The following is a 23280-nucleotide window of genomic DNA, read 5'->3' as shown; positions in this document are numbered from 1 at the left end:
GTAGTACTGTTTTTATAAGTGACTAATTATTTTAATCTATTTTTATTTGTGTATTTATATTTGACCTTTAATATAATAGTTTTACAGTTACATTATGTATTAAGGCAGCAAGCGTTATAATGTATATCCAAAATATTAGAGTTATGAATTACTTGCATTTACATGCTGCTTTGAAAGAGTTTGTAATTAAAACATTGAACCAATTGGGAAAATTATTAGTTTAAGAAACGATAAAGCTACTTACTTATTTCAGTTTGCTAAAATGTCTTTTAATTTATATTATGTAATAACATCCAGTTAATCTGCTGTAAACAATCAATATCCCATCATATAAAAGTAATTTTAGTTTGCTGATACTAATGCTTCAAATACATTATCATCGCGTTATGTGTTGCGACAAATTTAGTCTATGGTTTCATCATTCCGCAGAATATTTTGAATGAGTACTATCTCTTTAAATTCAATAATATAGAGTGCCAACTCTATTGTATTAGTATTTTGAATTATTATTCATTATTCATGTTTCACAGTTTCCACGTGTGCGTACGTTAAAATAACTTGCGATATTGCATCCATTGATAATATTTTCAATATTAGCCAACCAGGTGACCATAGATAATAGACGTAAATAGTAGATGTAGATAATAATTTAATATAAAATCCACAGAAAACCACTACAAACAAAGAATGACGCTAGTCGAAAATGTGTAGGCCTGCTGATAATAGAAAAAAACGTTCACTGACTAGTATGGTTCATGATGTAGTGCGATACACGTGAGGTGACCTCATTGTCCAAAATGTGCTACGAGATGGGAGCATCAGTCTGATAACATTTTAAAGAAAAATGACATTACACATTTTTTTCCTATAGCGGCCACTTACCGTGATAGCACATAACGTGATGATAATGTGTTTGAAGCTTAAGTCAATCAAATGTTTTTTACAACTTGCTTTACATTTAATTTATAAGAACACCTTTAGAAGCTTAAAGGTATAGCTTTGTTTTTGGGTAATTTTCACTTTAATCACGGTGATTATTAAAACAATTCACACTGACCACGTTTTTTCATATCATGTTGATATCTCTAGACTGTTAAGAAAATATAAACATGTGAATTTTCAAAGAGGGTGTTTGTTTAGCCCAGTAAGAAATATTTCGAGATAGTAAATCTGAATCTGAGAATTAGGGTGACAAGTAAAGAATGCAACATTTTATTATAGCATCATCTCTGGCGTACACACAGGAAAATGATATGGGGGGGTCCATTTTGAAAAGAATATTCATAATAATTCATTATTGATTTTTTTAAGACGGGCAGAGCTAACAAAATTTAGAAAGTGCCAATGACTTTCACATTTCCGCATTCACCCCCGCCTATTATACCTTCTCGTCGTTTCAACAGGGGAGTCCCGTAATTTATCGGGTACGTTCCCCATATCCAGATACTTCGCACTTTGAGTCTAGCGATGCACCTGGCCTGCAACTATAACTATAGTTTGCTCCATTATGAGTTATTGTGATCTGTCACTTCCATGAGTGGTTATCAAATGCCCTTGAATCTGTAGTGTCCATTTGTGTCGTCCCCGCTTTTAGACATGCCACATCAGAATATTAAAGCAAATATTGGTTGCATTCATTCATAAGTTCACTGACACAGGTCTTGCGTGTCTTAGAATGCTGAAAGGAGAAGGGCCAACCCGTTGAGAAGGCTATTCGGTAACCAAATTATTGGGGTCACGATCTTCAGTCAAGGGGTGCCGACGAAGAAGAAGAAGTAATGTTCCATTCGCCTAAATAATATGGTTTTTTGTTCCCTGTGCGCACCTGCATTATCTAGTTTTGTCCTCAATTCGTTTGTTATGTACCAACATCATCCCGTTACCTTATTTCTCAGGATCAGATTTCCAGATTATCAATTGAGCAGTGGCGAAGGGTGGAGGTAGGCTGTTAAGATCCGCCATAAACAGTGCACATTAAACTTTTTCAGACATACATATTTGTTTTCATTGAAATAAGACTACAATTTACAGATGGTGTTGGTTAGTTTTTTAAAATTCAATTAAACACTGAGAAACCAAGCCATAATAGATAATAGTCAAAAAATACATGTCTATCTATAAAATATCTAAAATTATGCAATTAAATTATACATAACTTTGAATATTTTATAAATAGAATATTTTTTATTTATTATAGTTTGGTTTAGGCAGGGCTTAATGAATTAAAAAAAATAACCAACAATATGTGTAATATGTATTTTCAATCCAACGAAAACAAATAACGATAAATGAAAAAGTGTGCACAATTTTGTCGTATTGCCCAAATTAGACTAAAACTATTATGGTTTCGTTTAGGCAGGGTTTAATTGATTTTTAAAAACTAACTAACACCATCTGTAAGTTGTAGTCTTAGTTCAATAAAAACAAATACATATGACTAAAAAAGTTTAGTGTGCACTATTTATAGCGAATCTTAACAGCCTACCTCCACCCTTCGCCACTGCAATTGAGTATTCTAATAAGACATTGGCTATAGTAAGCCGTTTGTAGAAATAATATTATCTAGATTAGTATGACCAGTACAATAATCATTCAAGTGTTATTTTAGAATTATTTATTACTTTGTACAGTTAACAATAATTTATTGTTATTGACTTTAAAAGTTTTTAATTTTAATTCATAACTATTATTACATACCTACTGTAATTTCTATTTTACCTTTCAAAAATATGTTAAACCAAATTCGAGACGATTTATTTACCTCTTTCGGACTTGAAGTCTAACTAGTATTATTATTATTATTAATATGTAGTCTCAAATTTTATACAATTTATAGGTGACACTTGTGACATGTTACAAAATTTATTGTATAAAAAAAGTTTTGTTTTAGCATTTATTTTATGGCATGATAAATTAAAATGGACATCTTGTCCACTACGAAACATATTTGAAAGCCATTGGAAAAATAATTATAACCTAATAATTATGCCTCTCACATGATCAAATCAATGAAGTATGATTTTTTTTTGCTGCTCTCATGGAAATCCTTACATGCTCGTTTTCATTTTATACTTATGTGCACATTAGCGATATAAAATGTCATCGGGGCTGTAAACCGCTCCATACCAATGGTCCGACACCTCATTCGCAGCATATTATGTAATAAATTGTTATCAAATTGGTACTATAATTTTTTAAAACGTCATGGCAGCCATATTTAAAAAAAAAATGTTTGGCTAATTATCATGGATACCATGGATACGACAATAATGAATCTATTCGGCTACATTTCATGGCATGGATTTTGATCTGGACGATCTGAACTTCAATTGGCAGCTCAGAAAAGCTGTAAATAAAGTCTCGTTTGTACTGATTCTGAAGGGAAAATTTTCAATTGGCTGCAAGTTAAAGTGTCACTGGGATCTTAACTCTCAAAAAGTTATCACACCATGGCAACATTCTCTGTATGATTATCATGTATTATAAAGTGGTGTTTACACATGAGCTGAACAATGTAACGAAATATAAAATTTTCTTGGATAAACAATAAGTGAACATAAATGAGTATTGCAAGTGTTTATGATTTGGCTCTTGTCTAAACGGGGCTTAACAGTAATTCATTACAGAATACTTTTCTAATATAAACTTAAAGACTGCCAGTAAGGAAAATAATCTTGTATTGTTTTTCCTTTATTTTTTTTAATAACAATTATTATCACTGTCACATTCCAAATACCTTTCCATATTTTTAAACTATTTTATAATACGTAATGTAATTAATAATATTGTCTTATATAAATTAACTTGATAATAAGTATTAAGGATGCCGTCCCCCCTTTTCCAATGTTTGTGCCTTATACGATAACTTAGTGCCTTCACCTTACATAAAATGCCTTTTAGTATTCAATCTATCGTTTCCAATGATGGCAGTGTTCCGGTTCATTATTTAATTTATGTTTTATATTAAATATTTACTAAATTATTAAGTGGTTTTACAAAGATTTAATGGTTAACATTTTAGCCGTACGTGTATATGTTTTAAGTTTATAAATAAGATATTATGATCAAACAGTGGATAAGCCAACCAGAATCGTCCCGTTAATACTAATATAATTATTATAACAATCAACAAACACTATTAACTATGATCAGAGTTAAATAAAATACAATAGATAATTATATTTTTATCGAAATTTCTGTATTTCCCATTCATAGTTCGAATCAGTGAATATTTTCATGTTTTTAGTGATAATATTTATAAGTCCCATGTAAGTGAGGCAGCCTATTCTTTTCATTATTTTTTTTGCTTTATAACAAAATAATTGCCCACATCTCTTGGTTTTTAGGTTTAGATGCATAGGACATTAAATCTAAATAACATCCAAAGCCATACATAAAAATATAACCTCAATTAGCGATGCAAGATCACATTACACAATCAAATTTTTTGCTAGTATTGAAAGTCTGATTGCCCGGTAATTATTAAAATATTTTTTAATTGACATCAATAGTGGATGCATGAAAACTGTGTAATGTAAATTGTATAAATAATTGAATAAATGAGTGCATTTCGGATCCAGTATACATTTTTAAGATGTGTCTGTTTACACAGTATATCTCAACAGTAATGATAATACTGCCAGTTTTTTGTGTTAACGTATATAATCGATACAAAATGATTTTTCTTTGTCAGAAACAAGTAAACTGCATTAAAAGTGTTCATTTAATTTCCGATTAAAATGTGACAGTTGTGCTGATTATCCATCGCATGCATACAGTTGTACGCAACTTTATTTTCCATTAAACACTAATTAAAGCCTGAAACCGGCTAATTAGTTTCATTCTATGCATCTCGACCGTAGTCTGTAAAACCATGACTCCTCGAGAAAAGTGATATAATTATTATGAACTTACCGTTTACAATGATCGGACAAAACAATCTTCTTCATTTGAAATCCATTATTTGCATAATAAATAAGTGAAATTGTTTATTAATTTGTACTTAATCCATTATCAAATTTTAAATGCAGCTAAAAATACGAAAGGCACTTGTTTACTAGTTATAAGATCCTATAAAGGCGTCTTTATGGAAACTTAACTATATTCTCAAAGGATCACTATCCAGTGCCAGAGTAGGTAAAGAAATAACAAATTTTATAAGAAACTTTTCATAACCTATGTTTGTATATTTGATGTTAAAAGATCATCTTCCCAATAATTAATTGATTATACCTTTTTTCCCATTCTTTTTTACTGCACTCAAAGTTTTGCTTTATATTTTGGAATCCGGTTCAACAAAATAGAACTGGATTATAATGAGAATGTATGTGATATGTAGCTTGTTTCCATTGTTGTGGTTATTTTGTTCTCATACACCATAAGTAAAGAAGTGCCTTATAGGCAGCTTATTGAAAATATTATATTCAATCAAACAAATGTTTATATGAATTTTGAATTAATAAATTACAAGACAATATAATTCAGTGTTTTATTTAACTTTATTAAATATGCAATAAATATTATTTAGCCAGATCCCGCGGAGAGGTCCTTTACATACTGCTTTTCAAAAAAAAAAGATTCACAAAACCATTTTTGTTATTAATGTACACTCTTTCAAGGAAGACAATTTTTTAGATAATATTATGGTGCCACAGAATGTAAAAATATTAGACAAGTATATTTCGTAAGAAAATATGTATTTTCGTGCACAGTAATTTGATATCTTGAACTGCATTGGATAAGTTACATTATAATAGCTGGCTTATTTAGTAAAGCTTGCATTGTGCAACTGACGTACTAAGCATTAATACATATATAATTTTTTTATTTTAAAAACGTGGGATATGCGCATATTTGCTGGAATGTTTTTGAATTTCTTCAAAATATTCTATAATAATATTAGCACCGAATATTTTAAACAAACAATATAAAAAATGCAATAAAAAGTGCAACAAATACTTCTCCCTAATTAATTTGGCAAAAAAATAGTGAAATTATAAAGAATGTGACAATATTTTGCAGGCGGATGTACTAGGGCAATCTGATAAAAAACGATATAAATCAACATGTCCACTCGTAAGCGGAGTATATGGGCTTATATGGATTGAAAAACAATATGCCTCTTTTTGTCTAGTTGCTGGTTCGGACCTTCAACCCACAGCTTTATATTTATACAAAGACAGCAGCTCTACTGACCAGGCCAACACATGTGCATGATAAGTAAACAGTTTTTAAAAGGTAATTCATCCTGTCATAAAAAAATTGTATATTTTTTGAAAGAGAAAACAGTTACCCTAATTAAAACAAAGTAGACAATTGTTCTATATGCATCTGCACCATCGTTTAAATATCCATAGGTACATGTGAATTACTAGTACAGTGATTATCTAGTGAAAATCGAATGCGCACTAAATATTTTTAATCAACTAACATGCAAAAGGAAAAAAAATCATCAGAGGCCCCTGATGCATAGAATGTCACTAATTGCCTAATCAGTTGATATTCAGGTGACTAATACATTAGTATATAATGTGTGGTGTGTGCAAATGTAGCGCCACTAGCAACGAAAAAATGAAACAAATCTTCTATACAATTATGTATTTTTACCAGAATGTCATCTACTTGTTACCGACACAGCATAATTATTTTGAGTACCGATTATATTGGCAAACACGAAAGACAAGCAGTATTAAACATGTCTTATTATATTAATTGACATCTATTGTGTCAACAGATGCAATTTTAATAATAAATAAAATTTCATTGTCATGTCAGTAAAAACTGTGTAGGTATAGCCACTGATTTTATATTAACTATTAATTTATAACTATTATTTAATATTATATATTATGCAGTTTTCATACTTTTATCATAATAATAATGTCAATTAAAAAATATTTTAATATGTAATGATCGGAATTTGGTAAATAGCAAGAGTTTTGACCATGTATGTAACTCAATGTTGCTTTGTTTCAAGATTTAGAAGAATCAAGATTTTTTTCATCTGACATTCCACTTTGATCTAATTTTGGCTTTCATCATTAGTTAGATTTACGTAGCGTTAACATTCCGTGCATCTGGGTTGATTATTATGCAAATTATTACTGTCTGATCAAAGTATATTAGTCTATGGTCTGAGGAAACAAATATTCCATCAAAATGGTATGATAGCCTCGAATATCATTGTACAGTGTGTCGAAGTATCTTGAAAAATATATAAATTTATCACGGTTGTTTGTAATCATACAAGATTTTTCGGTTCTCACCGCATGTACTTATTCCTTCTTTCCTCAATGTTTCGGGCTCATTGCAGAAGCCATTCTAGAGAGATATGTTAGGCCAAACTTCTCGAACGGTAAAAATGTATGTGAGTGAACACGAGATGGCATACCGACTAAATCACTACACGATGTCAACAATTCCTGAGCACTCGATGGACACATGACACAAATTTGACTTTGAGACTAAGATACTAGGTCGGATAAGGGATATTTCACATGATTGGTAAAGGAGGCCATTGAAATCCATAGGAACCTTCAAAATATTAAAAGGGATGATGGGCTACGGTTTAAAATGCCATGGCTTCCGGCACTGTCAGCGAAATCTAATATTCGATCCAGTATCTCTGGTTGTCACAACTGACACAGTACAGTACTCCTGGCAACGTTTGTTCTCGGCTAATCGGATTCCTTTTGACATTCTTAGAGTGGTGTTCGGATTCATACAACATATCTATTGAGAATTCTCTCTGCAACGACGCCGAAACGTCGAGAAAAACAGGAAGAAGTACACGTGGTGATAACCCAAAAATCTAGTACAATATAAAATTTCTCCAGGACATTTTGTTTCTTTATCGTTTACATTATTTATCAAACCGCCCTTGTAATAAATTTATCATTATATATGTATACATTTTAAGTAATTATGTATGGTTTTTCCAACACTTTCACTGTAAAAGCATTTTTTTCAGGGTCTAATGCGATTTATTGACTATACTAAATCGGAGACTCATAAAATGAATGGATCATATAAAAATATAGCATATTTTATCGATAAATTCACTATAAGAATTTTCAAGTAACTAATTCTGAGCGTGGTCTAATCATCCATAATGTTTAATAATATTATCATCCATTCATCCAAATAAATGATAACAAAATCATGTTACAGATTTTACAAATACTTTCAAATATTGTTCATGAAGGCATATAAATAAGCTGCGATTTCAATAAATTTATTATAGTGAAAAAATACAAAAAGGCGTTAAAAATAAAATAAATAATAATTTATTAACCTCAAAATCAAATATTTACAGACTGATTCCAATTTTCTGCTCTTGCGGCGGAGAGTTGTCAATAAGATTTGGCCAATCAGGCACTCTCGGGTCTTTGTTATAGTTTTCTCTGGTCAGAGATCTAGAGTTAATGAGATCCGTTCCTCCGAAAATGGCACCGCCGAGCCAAGCGATATAATTCTCCTTGGCGGGTGCAGAATGAAACTGGAATTCTCTGAAAAAGCATTTATCTTGGTACAGCGGCAGTGTTATCAAGTGTTTTAATTCTGAACTCAATCTTGATTTTATTCCTGTCAACATTGATGTTCCTCCAGTCAAAAGAATTGATTCGGAGAGTGGTATTCTTGCATCAATCGGACTCTGAAAATTAAAAGATATTCTGAACATATATTGAAGAAAAATGTTCTTATGTGGAGATGGAAGCTTCACACATGAAAGTGAAGATGACAACAAGGTTACTAAGGCGAATGATAAAGCCAGCTGCATGACATTTGAAGGGTACACAGCAAAAATAGGCTCACCGCATTTTTGAGATTTAAATGCCAATTTTTTCAGCAGAGGAAGTGATCAGGAATGAACCCTTCATTTCGCATTAGAGGTTCATTCCCAACAAGTTTTTTATTTGCCAACCACATTCAGCACTTTAAACTAAGTTTCTTTAAACCAAGCTCATCACAGCTAGAATGTTACAGTTACCAAATGTTAATGTGTTGCACTCTCACTCAGCTGACAAACTATACCGGTTGAATTATGGCTTTAATAGACTTGATTTCAAATACACTTGTATTCAGTGATGCCAACCGTACTATAATTATAGTACATTACTATAATTTTAATGCCGCGAAAAATGTAAAAACTATAATTTTACGCCAAATATACCAAAATACTATTAATTTTAAAGGATTCAAGACGAAAAATGTTCCTCTACTATATATTTTTTAGAAATACTATAATTTTACACTTTTGTACTATAATTAGCATAGAAAAAGATGGCAACACTGCTTGTATTAATACTCATATGGATAAAAATAAAAAAATCAAATTCTAAATTAAAGAATATACCTGCAGTATGGAATTTAAAATGATGTGACCGAGTGATAGATTATCATTATCTCTGGGAAATAAGACTTCAGCGGCAAGTTCTCGTGTCTTCCCCGATATTTTTATAAACGAGTCTCCTTTGATTGGATAGCTCACATCTGGGGGTGCGACCGGAGGACTTCCATCCGCGTATTGTTTTGAGCGTTCCATAGTTGTCACGAAGCATATTTTCACTGTCAAATAAGTACAAATTATGAAATTATTTCACACACAACATTATCACGTTTTCAAAATTTTTATAAAAACTGTATAAGGCCTTCCAGATGGACCGATATGGTTGGCCCAACTTATAGTCTGTATTTTAGTCAATGGTCGACCCTACCAAATCAGGTGTTACCTATAAATGGCCTGATTTTGTCAATTAATTCTAGCTTCCTGAATAGAACGTACACATCCATACATCCTATATTTATTGAAAAACTAAAAATTTGGTACTGCGCTACTGAAAATGGGTTTCATTACAACTCTAAATATCATCAACGCATTACCTTTAATATCTTCAATTATTTTCTTGGGTAGCTCCAGATCTTTCTCATTATCCTTATTCAACATGGTGGATATTTCATCGTGGATTTGCCGAGCTGCCAACGGCTGCGCAGCCCACGCTTTGAGGACTGGAATACCGTGAATAACCGGAATTATGACCGTTTCTTCAAAACCAATATCGACCACCAGACATGTGGTAACACCCAACGGACACAACGAGACAAGGGGGGCCGGCGCGAAGAGAACTGAAGACACCTAAGGTCACAAACGAAACAAGTATTTAAACGTCACAAAAATATTCATTTACCTTGTTATATACATTATAATATTTGAGATAATGCCGGTTTGAAGATAAACTCGATGGAGCCTTCTGCGGTGTCTCCATAAAAATTGTTGAAGGCAATTTTAGTTTGAGTAGTACTAAACTTAAACGTAAGTACCAAGAAAATACTTGCGAGTTTGTATAAAAATTAGTAGTCTTTTTTTCATCTCTGTACAAGAAGTTCTTTGATATCACTATAGTTTGAACATATTATTTTTTGCAATAATGATTTAATTTTCAAATCAATATTTTTCCCCTTATTTACATAATATGTGCAATAAGTCAAAGAATACAATGAAGGCAATCAGATTTTGTAAAAATATAAGGAACTATTAAAAAAAATGTTTTTGTCACATAATGACTTTTACAATACAGGTTTGTTAGTAAAAGGTTTCTGCAATATTTTTTAGATTCTTTTTAAAGAGAGTATTATTTTTACCTAAACAGGAATTATTAACAATTAAAAAAGACCTACACTGACTTTAATAATACTTTCACAAAAAATAATACACGTAGGATGAACCACATTATTATGTACTTGTCTTCATCTATATACATAGCATATACCTAATATTATAATACTAGTAAGGTAACACAATGTAACGGTGCAACATTTTTTGGTCTCAGTAAGAGAAAGGTTTAACAAAGTGCCTAATTTATAATTTGAAAATCACTCAGATACCATGAAAGGAAATTAACAAGTAAAAATTAAATTTACCTCAAAATGACAGAAGAGAACTTTGGCCAAAGTGTCTCTAAATACAGTAGGGCTAAGAAGAGATTCAACTATGATTACTTTCCGATCTTTTGGACTCACAAGGACATGGCTAAAAATAAATAGAACATTCATTAAACACATACGGGTAAAATAAAGAAAGGGGTGTAGATTCTACAATCAATTATGTATACTATAAATGATTTCCAATTCTATTCAACACAATCAATGGTGACCTGTTAATTAATATTTAATTACCAGATTTAAATATCATGTTAATTATATCTAATGGCCAACTAATGCAAACGCGCCAATCGCGGTGTCAGCACTAAATGAGTTAATCAAGCGATTCAAGGTCAATTTTGGAATCAGGTGTCTTTCCCTAACGGCACAAAACTTGAGGGAGATGGCAAACACTTCTGCTGAGACCAAATACCAACTCCAGCTGGGAATACGCAAAAATTGAATGGCAATTTCTGCCTTCAGATCACGCTCGGCTCTCCTAATCCTCGCAGGTGTGTACCAGCAATAAGAACAGCCTATCTTGACATATATAGTTATATCATGAAAAAATAAGGACAATAATTGGCTACATAAATTGTTGCTACACAGACGATTGCCTGTTTTGAACAATTAATATTATTCATAGGTACTTCTTCAATCATCATCATCAGCTGAGGTCGGAAGGCCTCCCCTAGCTTCCTCCACTCTTATCGGTTCTTCACTGCCGTGTACATTCATGAGTTTATCCATCAAACGGGTTTTAGGGCGTCCCTGTGGACGTCTAATGCCTCTTGTCTCATTGCATGACGGCATGTGTCCAGCAGTTGTCCACTAGTCGAGCAACATGTCCAGCCCATTGCCATTTCATCTACTTAACGACACATATCACATCGCGTATTCTTGTCTGTTTCCTTATGATAAGGAAGTAAAGTTAAATATGCAATTATAAATTCTATGTAACAAATGAGGTCATACACCATTATATTATGTATGCCATGAAAAAGTATAAGTAGGTGGTTATTTCTTTATATTTATTAGTGTTTGAAGGAGGATAAGTAGTTAGGCCAAAAATTTTAAATTATATACCTACATTGCTATGAAAATATAACAACATTTAATACACTGTTAGGAATAAAATGATGATAATATTTTATACAAATCAGTTGCGTAAACAATTGAATTTTGTATACATACATAGCACACCTTTATCCTCATCACTAGGGCCTGGATTTATATGCTAGTGCATGTTTTGTTAGAGTGTACGAGAGTTGCACAGAAATCTGTTTTGAAAGACACGGAATCCAAAAATAAAATTATATTGTGTATATAAATGCATATTTGAGACGTTAGAGCATATTTGAGAGATTGGTCATATTTCATAAATAAATGCATATTTTAGAGCTTTTAAATTTATAATTTTAGTTTTTTTAAATTATTTTATCGAAATATAACTAAGTTAGGAAGGTAGATAGTTTAGATGCACTTGCATTTTTAATGCCATCTCCGAGCTGTGGATTTGTCAGAAAAAGTGAAGTCAACTCGGGCACTTTTATTTAAAGTTTGCCCAATCACCGCTGTGGACGTTGAGAGGTCATTTTCACTATGCGGAAAAATTTAATGCCAGAGATATTGAAAAAAAATATTGTAATTTTTTTTTCGGGCAAAAAACAGAAAATAGTACCTACCTATTTAGGAATAGTTAAGTGTGTCGTTTTTGTTTTTTAAGTTATGTTTGGTTTACATTGCATTTTTTTATTATTCAATTATTTGTACTTGTGAAAAAACTAATTTGAAAATTGTAATTGATTAACTTTATATTCATTGTTGTTTGTTGTTTGTGTTTTTTTGTTCTTATATCGTATTATGTTGAAAATTTACTAGTTATTCGATTTTTTGTCAGTAATATTGGGTAAAGTGGGTATTTACAATTTTTCCCACAAAAAATATCAATTTTTAACTGCATATTTCTTCGGTTTTAGTGCATATTTTATTGATTTTAAATGCATATGTGCATGCATATTATCATGTTTTTTGTTGTATATAAATGCGCTCCCTACTCATCACTTCAATTATTATAAATAATAATAATATCTGTAATTGTAACAATAACTAATTTCAACAAAAGGTAGTTGGGTATGTAATAAAGTATCGAAATAATATTTTAACGATTCCAACTTTAAATACACCACAAAAATGACATCATATATTCAAAATAGACACAAAAATTATAATACATTCTATTTGTGATTAGTAAAATAAATACCGAAAATAGAGAAGGTGTACAAATTCCACGAGTATATTGTACAGTTCTTCCACGGATTTGTAGTCAAAAACATTTTTAACAAATTTAGTTTTCGGACACATAAATTCCGACGGAATTATACATCTCGGTGATGGCTCCCCGGTGAATCCAAACCTAATAGTAATGACAAAATAATTGATTAGAACATTGTTACACAAAATCACACAATACACCTACTACAGATTATGTGAATTAATTACTTAAGTAAATTATATATTATTACTTAGTGTACGCAGCACCGATGTCTAATACCACAGCTTGCTTTTCATGTATCAATGTGATTCCTTCGTACAAAGGCATTATAGTATATTTAATTATTAAATGATTATAAAACTAAAGTTTGACTTTGACAGTCAAACCCCACATCAAAATTTGACATATTAACCACAGACAACAAAATGACACAACGACTATCATAGATAATATACGCAACCATCGCGATAAGGCAATTAGTATCTTGGATACTTTAACATCGAATACATAAATCAGTATTCAGATGACAAAACCTGATAACTCAACTTTTTGACGAAATTGATTTATCACTATATTCAGACTCCTCTCGCTGAGATCTATAAGATGGCAAAACCCAATATATCGTAGACCCACTAGTATTAGAGTTTTGAGCGTTGGCATTTTGTTATATCCACAAAATATTGATTTTAGAAAGTTGGCAGAAGCTTATAAAGCAAAATATCCCATTTTGCCATCTTTCGTTTCCAAGGTTTGAGTGAAATGTATAATATAACAAAACATAATATCTGCCAATACTGTGATTTTGCCATACGATATTTTGTTTGCTAACATCATGGTAGGTATTATAAGATGACAAGATGGTTGGAACTAACGAAGAACAGCAGGATAAAGAAACCCCTAATAAATCTACTAGAGGAACACTCTCATAGGTAACGTAGTTTTAAAAATACCTCTCTCTCTCTATATAGTATCAGGTGCAAATAATGATCCGGTAGTCGGTATAAGAATTAATTGTCCAGAAAAATGCGTCGAATCTGATCCTCAAACGTCAGTTAGTGGTGCTGAATTAACAGATACTACAACAATAATTCATTCTGACAAATTCATCGCCAGCTGGCTTTCATGTACAAGACATACACAAAAAAACAAATTGGTTGATGAACGAGTCCAGATCGAGGCATTTATAAGAAAGCGTCCAAAACACGAGAGCCATTACTCCTGTGAAGTTGTTCCTATTTAAATATGCTTACCAAGTCATTTAAATATTTAAATTATGTAACGGTGAATATAAAACAATGAAGTTAGAAAATGGAAGTGTGAAAACTGCATATTATGATGTATTTAACAAAACGGGTTTCAAATTCAATAAACCTTATTTAGATACACAACGCGATGAATATATTACATGTAAACGTTATATATCTATCAAAGAGGCAAGGAATGAAATCTCCAAACAACACAGTGCACATAAAGGTTATTACAGTAAATCAGGAGATAAAACTACAGCTAAGGAAAGATCAAACCAACCAGCGCTCGGAATGGACCGGAACGCACCGGAGCGCCGTTGTGTTTTTGTGAATTCCAAAATATACCGTTCCGGCTCGTGGATTCATTTAAAATTACGTTGCGGTTCGTTAGATTGAGATAATTATGTGTGAATGTATCTTTTAAAGTTTTTCTCAAAATTAAAAATTAACAAAGTTATGTTATGCCGGGCGTGCAAGGGTTAAAAATAAAATTTATGACATCCCTAAATTTCTTTCAATTTTCTTTTTTTGTGTCGATACATCCGTGTCTAAATGTATTGTCTAAACACTCCAAATAATTGCATACTTACATGAAAAAAGTAACTGCAGCTGCAAGCTACAAAAGAATAGTGCCTTTGCTGACATTGTTTAAAAACCTTTTGTACTTAAATAGCTTAAATTCAATAAAAAATAAAGTAGGCACCTACATATTGTATAATAATTTCAAAAGTATGAAACATCTCAGTACGGTCTAGCTTTTACCTTTGACTGGTATGCATTGCGAATTTACTTACCTACTAATTTATTACTTATATTTTATTGTAAGTGATTAAACTTATTTATTTTCATCGCCATCTAATCGCCGTGTTAATTTTATACCCACGTCTATTTTTGCGAGCAAAATTTCCGGTGATAAAATTAATATGATAAAGTTTGGTAATTTAAATCGTACAATTCCGCTAAAATATACTTATTAGTGATAATCGCTTGTTTTTTAAAACATTTTGTATTTTTTAAATTTGTTTGTTCTCTTAAAATTTGGTTAAACATCTCATCAGGCGATAGCTTTCTAGGTATATAATACATATATATTTTTTTGTCGTTGGTATCCAAACTGATTTAACATAATGCTGTTGACCAGTGGCCACAAATAGAATCTTATCGTTTTGAAAAATGATAAATATGAGTGGATATTTATAAATTTAATGAAGGCTTAATTAAGTAGTAGGTACTTCGTGTAAATCTGCTAAAACATTAAGAATTCACTCCGATAAGCATTAAAGATCGACAATACAGGGAAAACAGGGTTTTCTGATTCAATGTCATTTCAACAATTGACTCGTGTTAAAAAATATTTATGACGTGTCGTAACCATTATTTTTACAATGAATAACAGGGAACTCAGAAATAAGTGATGAATAATGAATGAATGTACCATTATGCCATTTTCCTAAAAAAATGTTTTTCGTATGAAACTATTGAATAGCCTACCGTAATTAGTTTATTTTAAGGGACGTTTCTTTTGTGCTATAATTACATACGTTGTAACTTGCTACTTTAAAAATAATAGAAATAATAATACCTATTATGTAGAGAACTTTTAGTTAATTTTTGTTTGTAAATTTGTTTTAAAAAATAGGAATATCCTCCAATAAAATTTTATTACTATCATAATAATAAATTATTGTTCTGTATTGTCATCATTCATCACCGTGGCAATAATAATGAGACTAGGTAAGGACAAACATCATAAATTGAATCATTTAGTTTAAAATACACTCACAAATTAGGTAGGTACGTGTTCAGTGCGGACATCTAATAATTTTAGATGGTAGTCATAGATTAAATAAATACGGTGGTAAGTTCTTTAATCTGAGGTGGTAAGTGTAGATATATTACAATAATGGTAACCAAAGCATCAACATATAGGTCATATAGCAGTAACATATGGGTCATGGCCCCCACAACGGGGGGCTGAGAGGGCTCTAGCCTGGGAGCTCGTGCTCAGGAGGAGCCCGGCGAGGCGAATCGACCGGATAAGTGTGATAAACATACATCACAAATTTGCTTTAATAGTAAAAAAAAAGAAGTTTCTTACAATAATATTATTTAAAGTTATGTGGTTATACGAAACAACTTTTAATTGTGTATCAATACTCGACATCTCCATAATTCGTATGGATGTATTAAAATATACAATAAAAACACTAAATATACAGATTATTGTTACCGCGTACATACTGCCTTTATTCTTAGCGATGGGAAGGGGCCTGCTACACGATGTGGGGCCCATGGTATAGGTACATACATTCACTACAATATTAGTCCTTATAATGTTGAATATAGGTAGGTACCTACTGATTAATGACAATTTTATATTATTCTATAGGAATCGTGTTTAGCAACTCGAGTTGCACCTTCCTTCATATTTTATCTTATATAATTAATGATACTTCTTCTTCTTCTTCCACCCTGTCACGTCCCAATATTGGGGCATAAGGCAAGCACAAGTTGGCGCCACTTCCCTCGGTCCATCGCCAACTCCTGCGCCTCCCACCATGTCATACTTGCAGCAAATAGGTCGCTTTTGTAGTACCGCTGCAGGGTGAGGGAGGGGCGGCCACGGCGATGGAACCCTTGAGACTGTGCCACAAGAGTACGAAGTGCCGCACTCTTTGGCGGCATCCGGAATACGTGTTCCAGCCACGTAAATCGTCTCTTCGTGATAACTTCAATCACTAAAGGCTGTTGTGTCTGCTCACGAACTCGGGTATTTGTAACGCGGTCGTACCAATGTACCCCTAAGATTCGGCGGAGACATCGATTCTAAAAAGCTCAAAAGCCGATAATTAATGATACACCATTGGTAATTTAAAATGCTATAATTACGTTGTTTGGTAATGATGGCTTGAAACTTTCCTTAGAAGTAGGTATGGCCTAATGGCCCTTATGGTGGAGAAGGTTCAAAAGAAATCTTTGAGGATCCTTTGTTTGAAGCTGTGTGGATACCATCCATGGCTTTATCCGATTGATTTATCTTAAGAATGCTTACATACTTTACCTACTGCAGAACTAATCTGCAATTGCTGATAATAATTGGGCAGGAAATAACTGTGTTAAACCAAATTGCTTCAGATATTGGTATATTCCACCTGCGTGAGAACGAGTTTATGTGAACGATTTATAAACTCTTTGTTTTATAACTTCTTAAATAATTAAATGGCGTAGTTAGCTCTATCGGTGTACATATATGTACTGTATAAATTTTGTATTTTCTCGTCTTTGTATAGGTACTTACTATTTTTTCTAATAGTTGCTGCATCTATTTCTTTATTTTTTAAACACTATTTTAATACTATTTCCTTAATTTTTTTTTAAATATTCTGTGCTCGTCTTGAATCAGTAATCTGTAAAATTTGCTATATGTAAATTAATTTTTAATTTGAATATTTATGATAGGTATGTGGATATGTTGTTTTTTAAGTCTAATTAATTAACAAACTGAACTATCCCGAATGAGACAGTAATATAAGTTATAAGCAGTGACGAGTGGTGGTAGAAGTAACATGCCTGCTGATTATGGGTGGTACATAAAGTAAGAGTAAAGAATAATACAATTCTTGACGGTATACTTTGTTGAGACGAGGTTCTTTCGCCTGCGGCGCTGACAATCCTTGCCCACTTGCTCAATATACATCCACGTAAGAAGTTCAAAGTTTATTGTTGCATTTATACATCCAACGTACGTACGTATGTAACGAAAAAAAATTAAGTATACTTTTTTTTCGGAAAATTATAGAGCGTTCCTGTTCGTGAAATTTTCCATTTCGAGCACTGAAACCAACTAGTTATAGTTGTTTAAAACAGGTTCTACCATGTCTGCTATTATCCACAAATATTTTGTACCTACTATAAAAGATTACTTTTTGTGTACAATTTAACGATTAGAGAATGTTCTTCTCAAGAATTCTCCGAAGGTTATAATGTGGCACGAGTCAACCGGTGGAGAGGTTCTAATGACATCGCATCATGTGTATTTAAGAAAATCATAAATCTTTCACCTGAAATCAAACACGTTGTCACATACTCAGATGCTGCAGTTGGACAGTACAGAAATATTAATGTGGCATGTATGTTTACTTATGCATTATAAAAAATACCTCGGTGAAGAAGCTGATTTACCAAAAAATTCTTCTATCCTATCATATTAGACTCGAATGTGATAGTGACCATATAGCAAAAAAATAGGTTAACGACAAGAACTTAAAAAATATGGTACTCCGGGATTGATTCCAATTTGTAAGAGTGGCCAAAGATCGGAAGCCATCTGAAGTGATAAAAATGTCCCAAAGGACTTTTTTTGCTTTTTCAAACTACTTAAAAATTCACAAATTCATCGCAAATAAGCTAAAGAAGCTAATAAGTTGAAGTTGTTAAAAGTTTACATTATTTTGAGCATAGAATATTTAAAATTAATAAGTTTCACATTTTGATATTGCAGAAATGCTAGAAAGCAGTAGTTCTTCAGCAATTCACAAAAAAGTCAAAAATACCTAAAGGTGGACTTGGCTGATTTTGAAATCTAGCGACACATTTAATCGTTTCTTTATATTAGTATATCTACCTGTAAGAACATACCTAATATTGAATTCATATTATTTCATGGAACGGAAAATTCTCATTAGGAATTATTTTTGCAACCCTCTGAAAATATTTGATGCCAATGTTTGTATCAATATGTACCTATGTAACATTTTTAATTAGTGTCAAGCATTAAACATATATATTTTTAAGCTATTTTTTGAAGTTTTATTATCCAATTACCCCACATATCATGTTAGTTTATCTTACCATATAATTACAACATATAGGAACATAAGATGGCAAAACATGATAACTTGGAAAATCTGGAAAATCTTTTTGTTTACCAAACGTGGAGAATCAAAACTTTGAAATACTTATTCTATAATATCTAAAACTCATTTTGAATACATCGTTACATTATAATATTTTCAAAAGACATATTCACCAGAAAGATTCAAACAATCTCTAAATTCAAAACAGCTCTCCTGCACAATTAACACAAGTGCACATATCAGATTTTGTCATCTGATCACTGAGCTTATCTTACGATATAATTACAACATATTGGAACATAAGATGACAAAACATGATAACTTGGAAAATCTTTTTTTTTACCAAATGTGGAGAATCAAAACTTTGAAATACTTATTTTATATCTAAAACTCATTTTGAATACATCGTTACATTACATTATTTTCAAAAGACATATTCACCAGAAAGATTCAAACAATCTCTAAATTTAAAACAGCTCTCCTGCACAATTAACAAAAGTGCACATATTAGGTTTTGCCACCTGATCACTGAAATATTATAATAGGTACAATACTGAAAGCCAATGTATAGTATGTCTAAACCCAATTCCATATTTTTCAGTCGCTTGATGTCAATGAACTTCGGTTTTTGTTTTATGATATATATAATATAATACTCCAATAACATCAAAAAAAGCTTTAAATTGGCCCCAAACTTTCTAATTCCTTAAAAATACTCCATAGGAATCAGTTGTGTTGAATACAGATTAGACCTTTGAATAGAATCTATTAATGTTTCTGTTTTGAGGAACCCTTGAAATATTTTAAGATACCTTTCTGGCTGACATGTGTAGGCGCGACAGGGATAAAAAAATAACATACATTTTCATGACGTCATGTCTACCGCACTTATTACAATATGTACTGTCACATCCCCAAATTGTCACCAATTGTGGGATGTCCTCTGGGGGTCTAGAGAGGTCAGAACCATTTTTGAGCTGACTTGTAGTAATGGTCGATTACAAGAAAAAAATAAATACCTGGCAACGTTGTTTGTCCGAATGCCAAAAAAAGGGCAACGCTGCAATTGTACACCGCTGTTGTGGTGATCGCTTAAGCGTTTTTCGCTGAAAGCAATATCAGAAAGCGCTTCTCGCTGAAAGAGAACTCGAAAGCGAAAACATGATTTTGGCGCGGCAGACGCTTCGAGATATCAATACTGTAAACAATTATTGTCAATCTCGTCCTCCGCAAGAATTAAAAAAAAAATTGTATAAAAATGTAATCAAACCGTATTAACAAAATAAATATCGCTGTTTTCAAAAAAAAGAGGTGTTAATTTGTTCATTCCCGAAGTCCCAACAACAGACGATGTCCAGCAACCAGCGACTGAGCGAGAGGAGGAAGCATCTTTTCGCTCTCGACTTGACGGGAGTTGACAGTACCTATATAATTCCGTAATGATTTTGTGAATGATTTGTAAAACATTAGCTATCATAATATGATTGTTTATTATAACTAGGCTTACCATACGTCCCGGTTTGACCAGAATTGTCCCGGTTTCACACATTGGTCCCGACATCCTGGCTGGTTTGGCATTTAGTCCCGGCTTTTTCGTTTCCGCATATGAATGATTGTCAATAAATTATCATGATTGACCGTAATAGCGTATAATATGTGATGAGATAGCGGGAAAGGGTGCGAAAAAAGTTCATTCCAGCAAGAAGTACGACTTTTACGATAAATGAATAAAATAATTTAAATTTCTGCTGCAGCAGACCTTCTGCATTTTTTTTTGTACCTACATACTTTTAATAGGTAGGTAATAAAACAATTTTTGGTGGTTAAATTTTTTTTTGCCCTACCCCATTCCGGTCCCGGTTTAAAGTTTTATAATTATGATAAGCCTAATTATAACCAAACTCAGTATTTATAATGTCTTATTGTTTTACTGATACGTAATATGTCATGGGAAACTGTAATAATTTAAAGCTCAAATACAATAAACTCTCGATTGTCCGTGAATGGAATGAATATTTTCATTATTTTTATAAAAAATTGTAGTCGATGTAGGGATTGATTGATTGGATGGATTATAACAAACAATACACAATAGAATGCATATAACATATAATACAGCCATAATTAAATTAAGAATTATTTTTCTAAAATATGTCCATAATAAAATTAACATTTAAGCTGCCCCCCCATGGCGAATTCATGCAACATTCAATCTACCGTATTGCTTCTACAATCGCTGCGACGTGTGAAGTCAAAGACAGTGAATCAAATCTTGCTGAATCTGGTTGGGAATCACTGAGTAGTTATATAACAGAATTCTTCTGATTAGGTTATAATAATAATAATCGTTTATAATTTTAAATATTTTATTGAATAAAATAATGAATATATTTTAAGTACATATAAATTTGTTATCACATTGTATCTATATGAATATTAAATATAATTTTAAAAATGTTGAGTAGGAAATTCTGTAAATAATATTATTACATATTAATTAGGTATTATTATAAAAATCATAAGGACTTTTGACACAATATTATCATCATTATTTTTAACGCCTGCTCTGTTTTGGTAATATAATAGAATCTAAAAATTTGATTTGTAAAAAACATGAATAGGTACTAATTACTTTTTTAGTAATGAAATTTAGCGATTTGTTATTGTAGTATACATGTTGGTGTAGTATACCTACTTTATTCTAAATGAAAAGAGTATTATAGTTATGTTATTACTTTATGGTTTTACATTTAATGAAAAACGTTATGAATGAATCATTTATGTATAATAATTTCATTGAATATTTATTTTAGGCCTTGCGTGTTAGCCGTTAAAATAATAGAGTTTTAACGGCTCATCACATGACACATTTCTTTACATAGGATATAAAATTTGCGTTATAAAACATATTATATGATAATTAAAAAATAATTTGATTATTCTATTAGATAGTTTAAGTAGCCTACTGTCTTCCATTTACAATGGTGTATTCATAAGAATAATATAATTTAAAAATAATCTTTTTTTATTTATAATATCATTAAGCTACCGCAAAAAATACATATTATCTCACAAGCAAATGGGTATATTTTTTTGATGTTAATTTTAGTTGAATAGATGGATAAGAACTAACATTATACATATTTTCAAAAACCTTTCTTACAAAATAATGGCTGACAATAATCAGTATATGTGGGGGACACGAGGAATGAGTGAAAAATCAAGCAAATCAACATTTAGTAGAAAAAATGTAAAATAAGTAATATTTTCTTTCATTTAATCAATTTTCAAATCTACGTATATTTGTACTTATCTATTTCATGTCTTATTTGTTGCGGGGCCTCCTCATGAAATGTGTTAAAATGCAGAAATAAGTTGTACTCTAATGAAATTCTGTTGCTTTTGTAACGTTCTGATGAAGAAGCACATCTTGCGCTTTGAGGAAAACCGCCACTGTTGACAATAATTCATTTATAACTATCATAAATGAAGTCATGGCATATCATGATTATTCTTTCAATACAGTCAAGTATTGTTCATGTTTACATAATGAGTTAGGGTAAATAAAGCAAATTACTATGATTGTTTGGCTTAACTCATACATTATCACCGTAGAATATGTAGACAGGATACCAGTGGTGAAGACTGTTAATTTCAATATGGAAATTTTCTAAACATAATGCCTACATGGCGATTGACACGAATAACATGAATTCATTTATTATAACATCCGGCTCTTCGAAAAATTACATGGGACACTAGCGACAACTTCGCAACTATTTATAAAACATAGGTGATTAGTGCCGCACTTTGGAGACATAATAAAGATTATTTTTTTACCAAAAATTAAATTTAAAATAAATCAAACATTATTCTGAAATTTTAGAATTATGCTGAATATAATTATTATAACCGGAACTGGAAATCAAACTGGAACACCCCTTAGAAATTAAAAAGTTTCCATTGTTTGTTGGTTTTATAA

General features: G+C 31.6%; 1 protein-coding gene across 1 annotated transcript; it reads right to left on the bottom strand.

Annotated features, from left to right (window-relative positions):
• Window positions 1-8178: 8178 nt before the first annotated feature.
• On the bottom strand, window positions 8179-13612 carry Arp10 (Actin-related protein 10). Its single transcript, XM_085948964.1, has 6 exons — window positions 13446-13612; window positions 13184-13336; window positions 10921-11029; window positions 9883-10135; window positions 9356-9567; window positions 8179-8653 (listed from the first exon to the last, which is right to left on the bottom strand). Exons 1-6 carry the CDS (start codon window positions 13520-13522, stop codon window positions 8309-8311), a joined length of 1149 nt encoding a protein of 382 aa, XP_085805090.1. The 5' UTR covers window positions 13523-13612; the 3' UTR covers window positions 8179-8308.
• Window positions 13613-23280: the final 9668 nt, after the last annotated feature.

Source organism: Rhyacophila brunnea, unplaced genomic scaffold (genome assembly GCF_057557595.1).
Source record: "Rhyacophila brunnea isolate RB1 unplaced genomic scaffold, BYU_Rbru_1.0 scaffold_21, whole genome shotgun sequence".
NCBI classification, from domain to species: Eukaryota; Metazoa; Arthropoda; class Insecta; order Trichoptera; family Rhyacophilidae; genus Rhyacophila; species Rhyacophila brunnea.
This window is presented reverse-complemented; position numbering and strand designations above follow the sequence as displayed.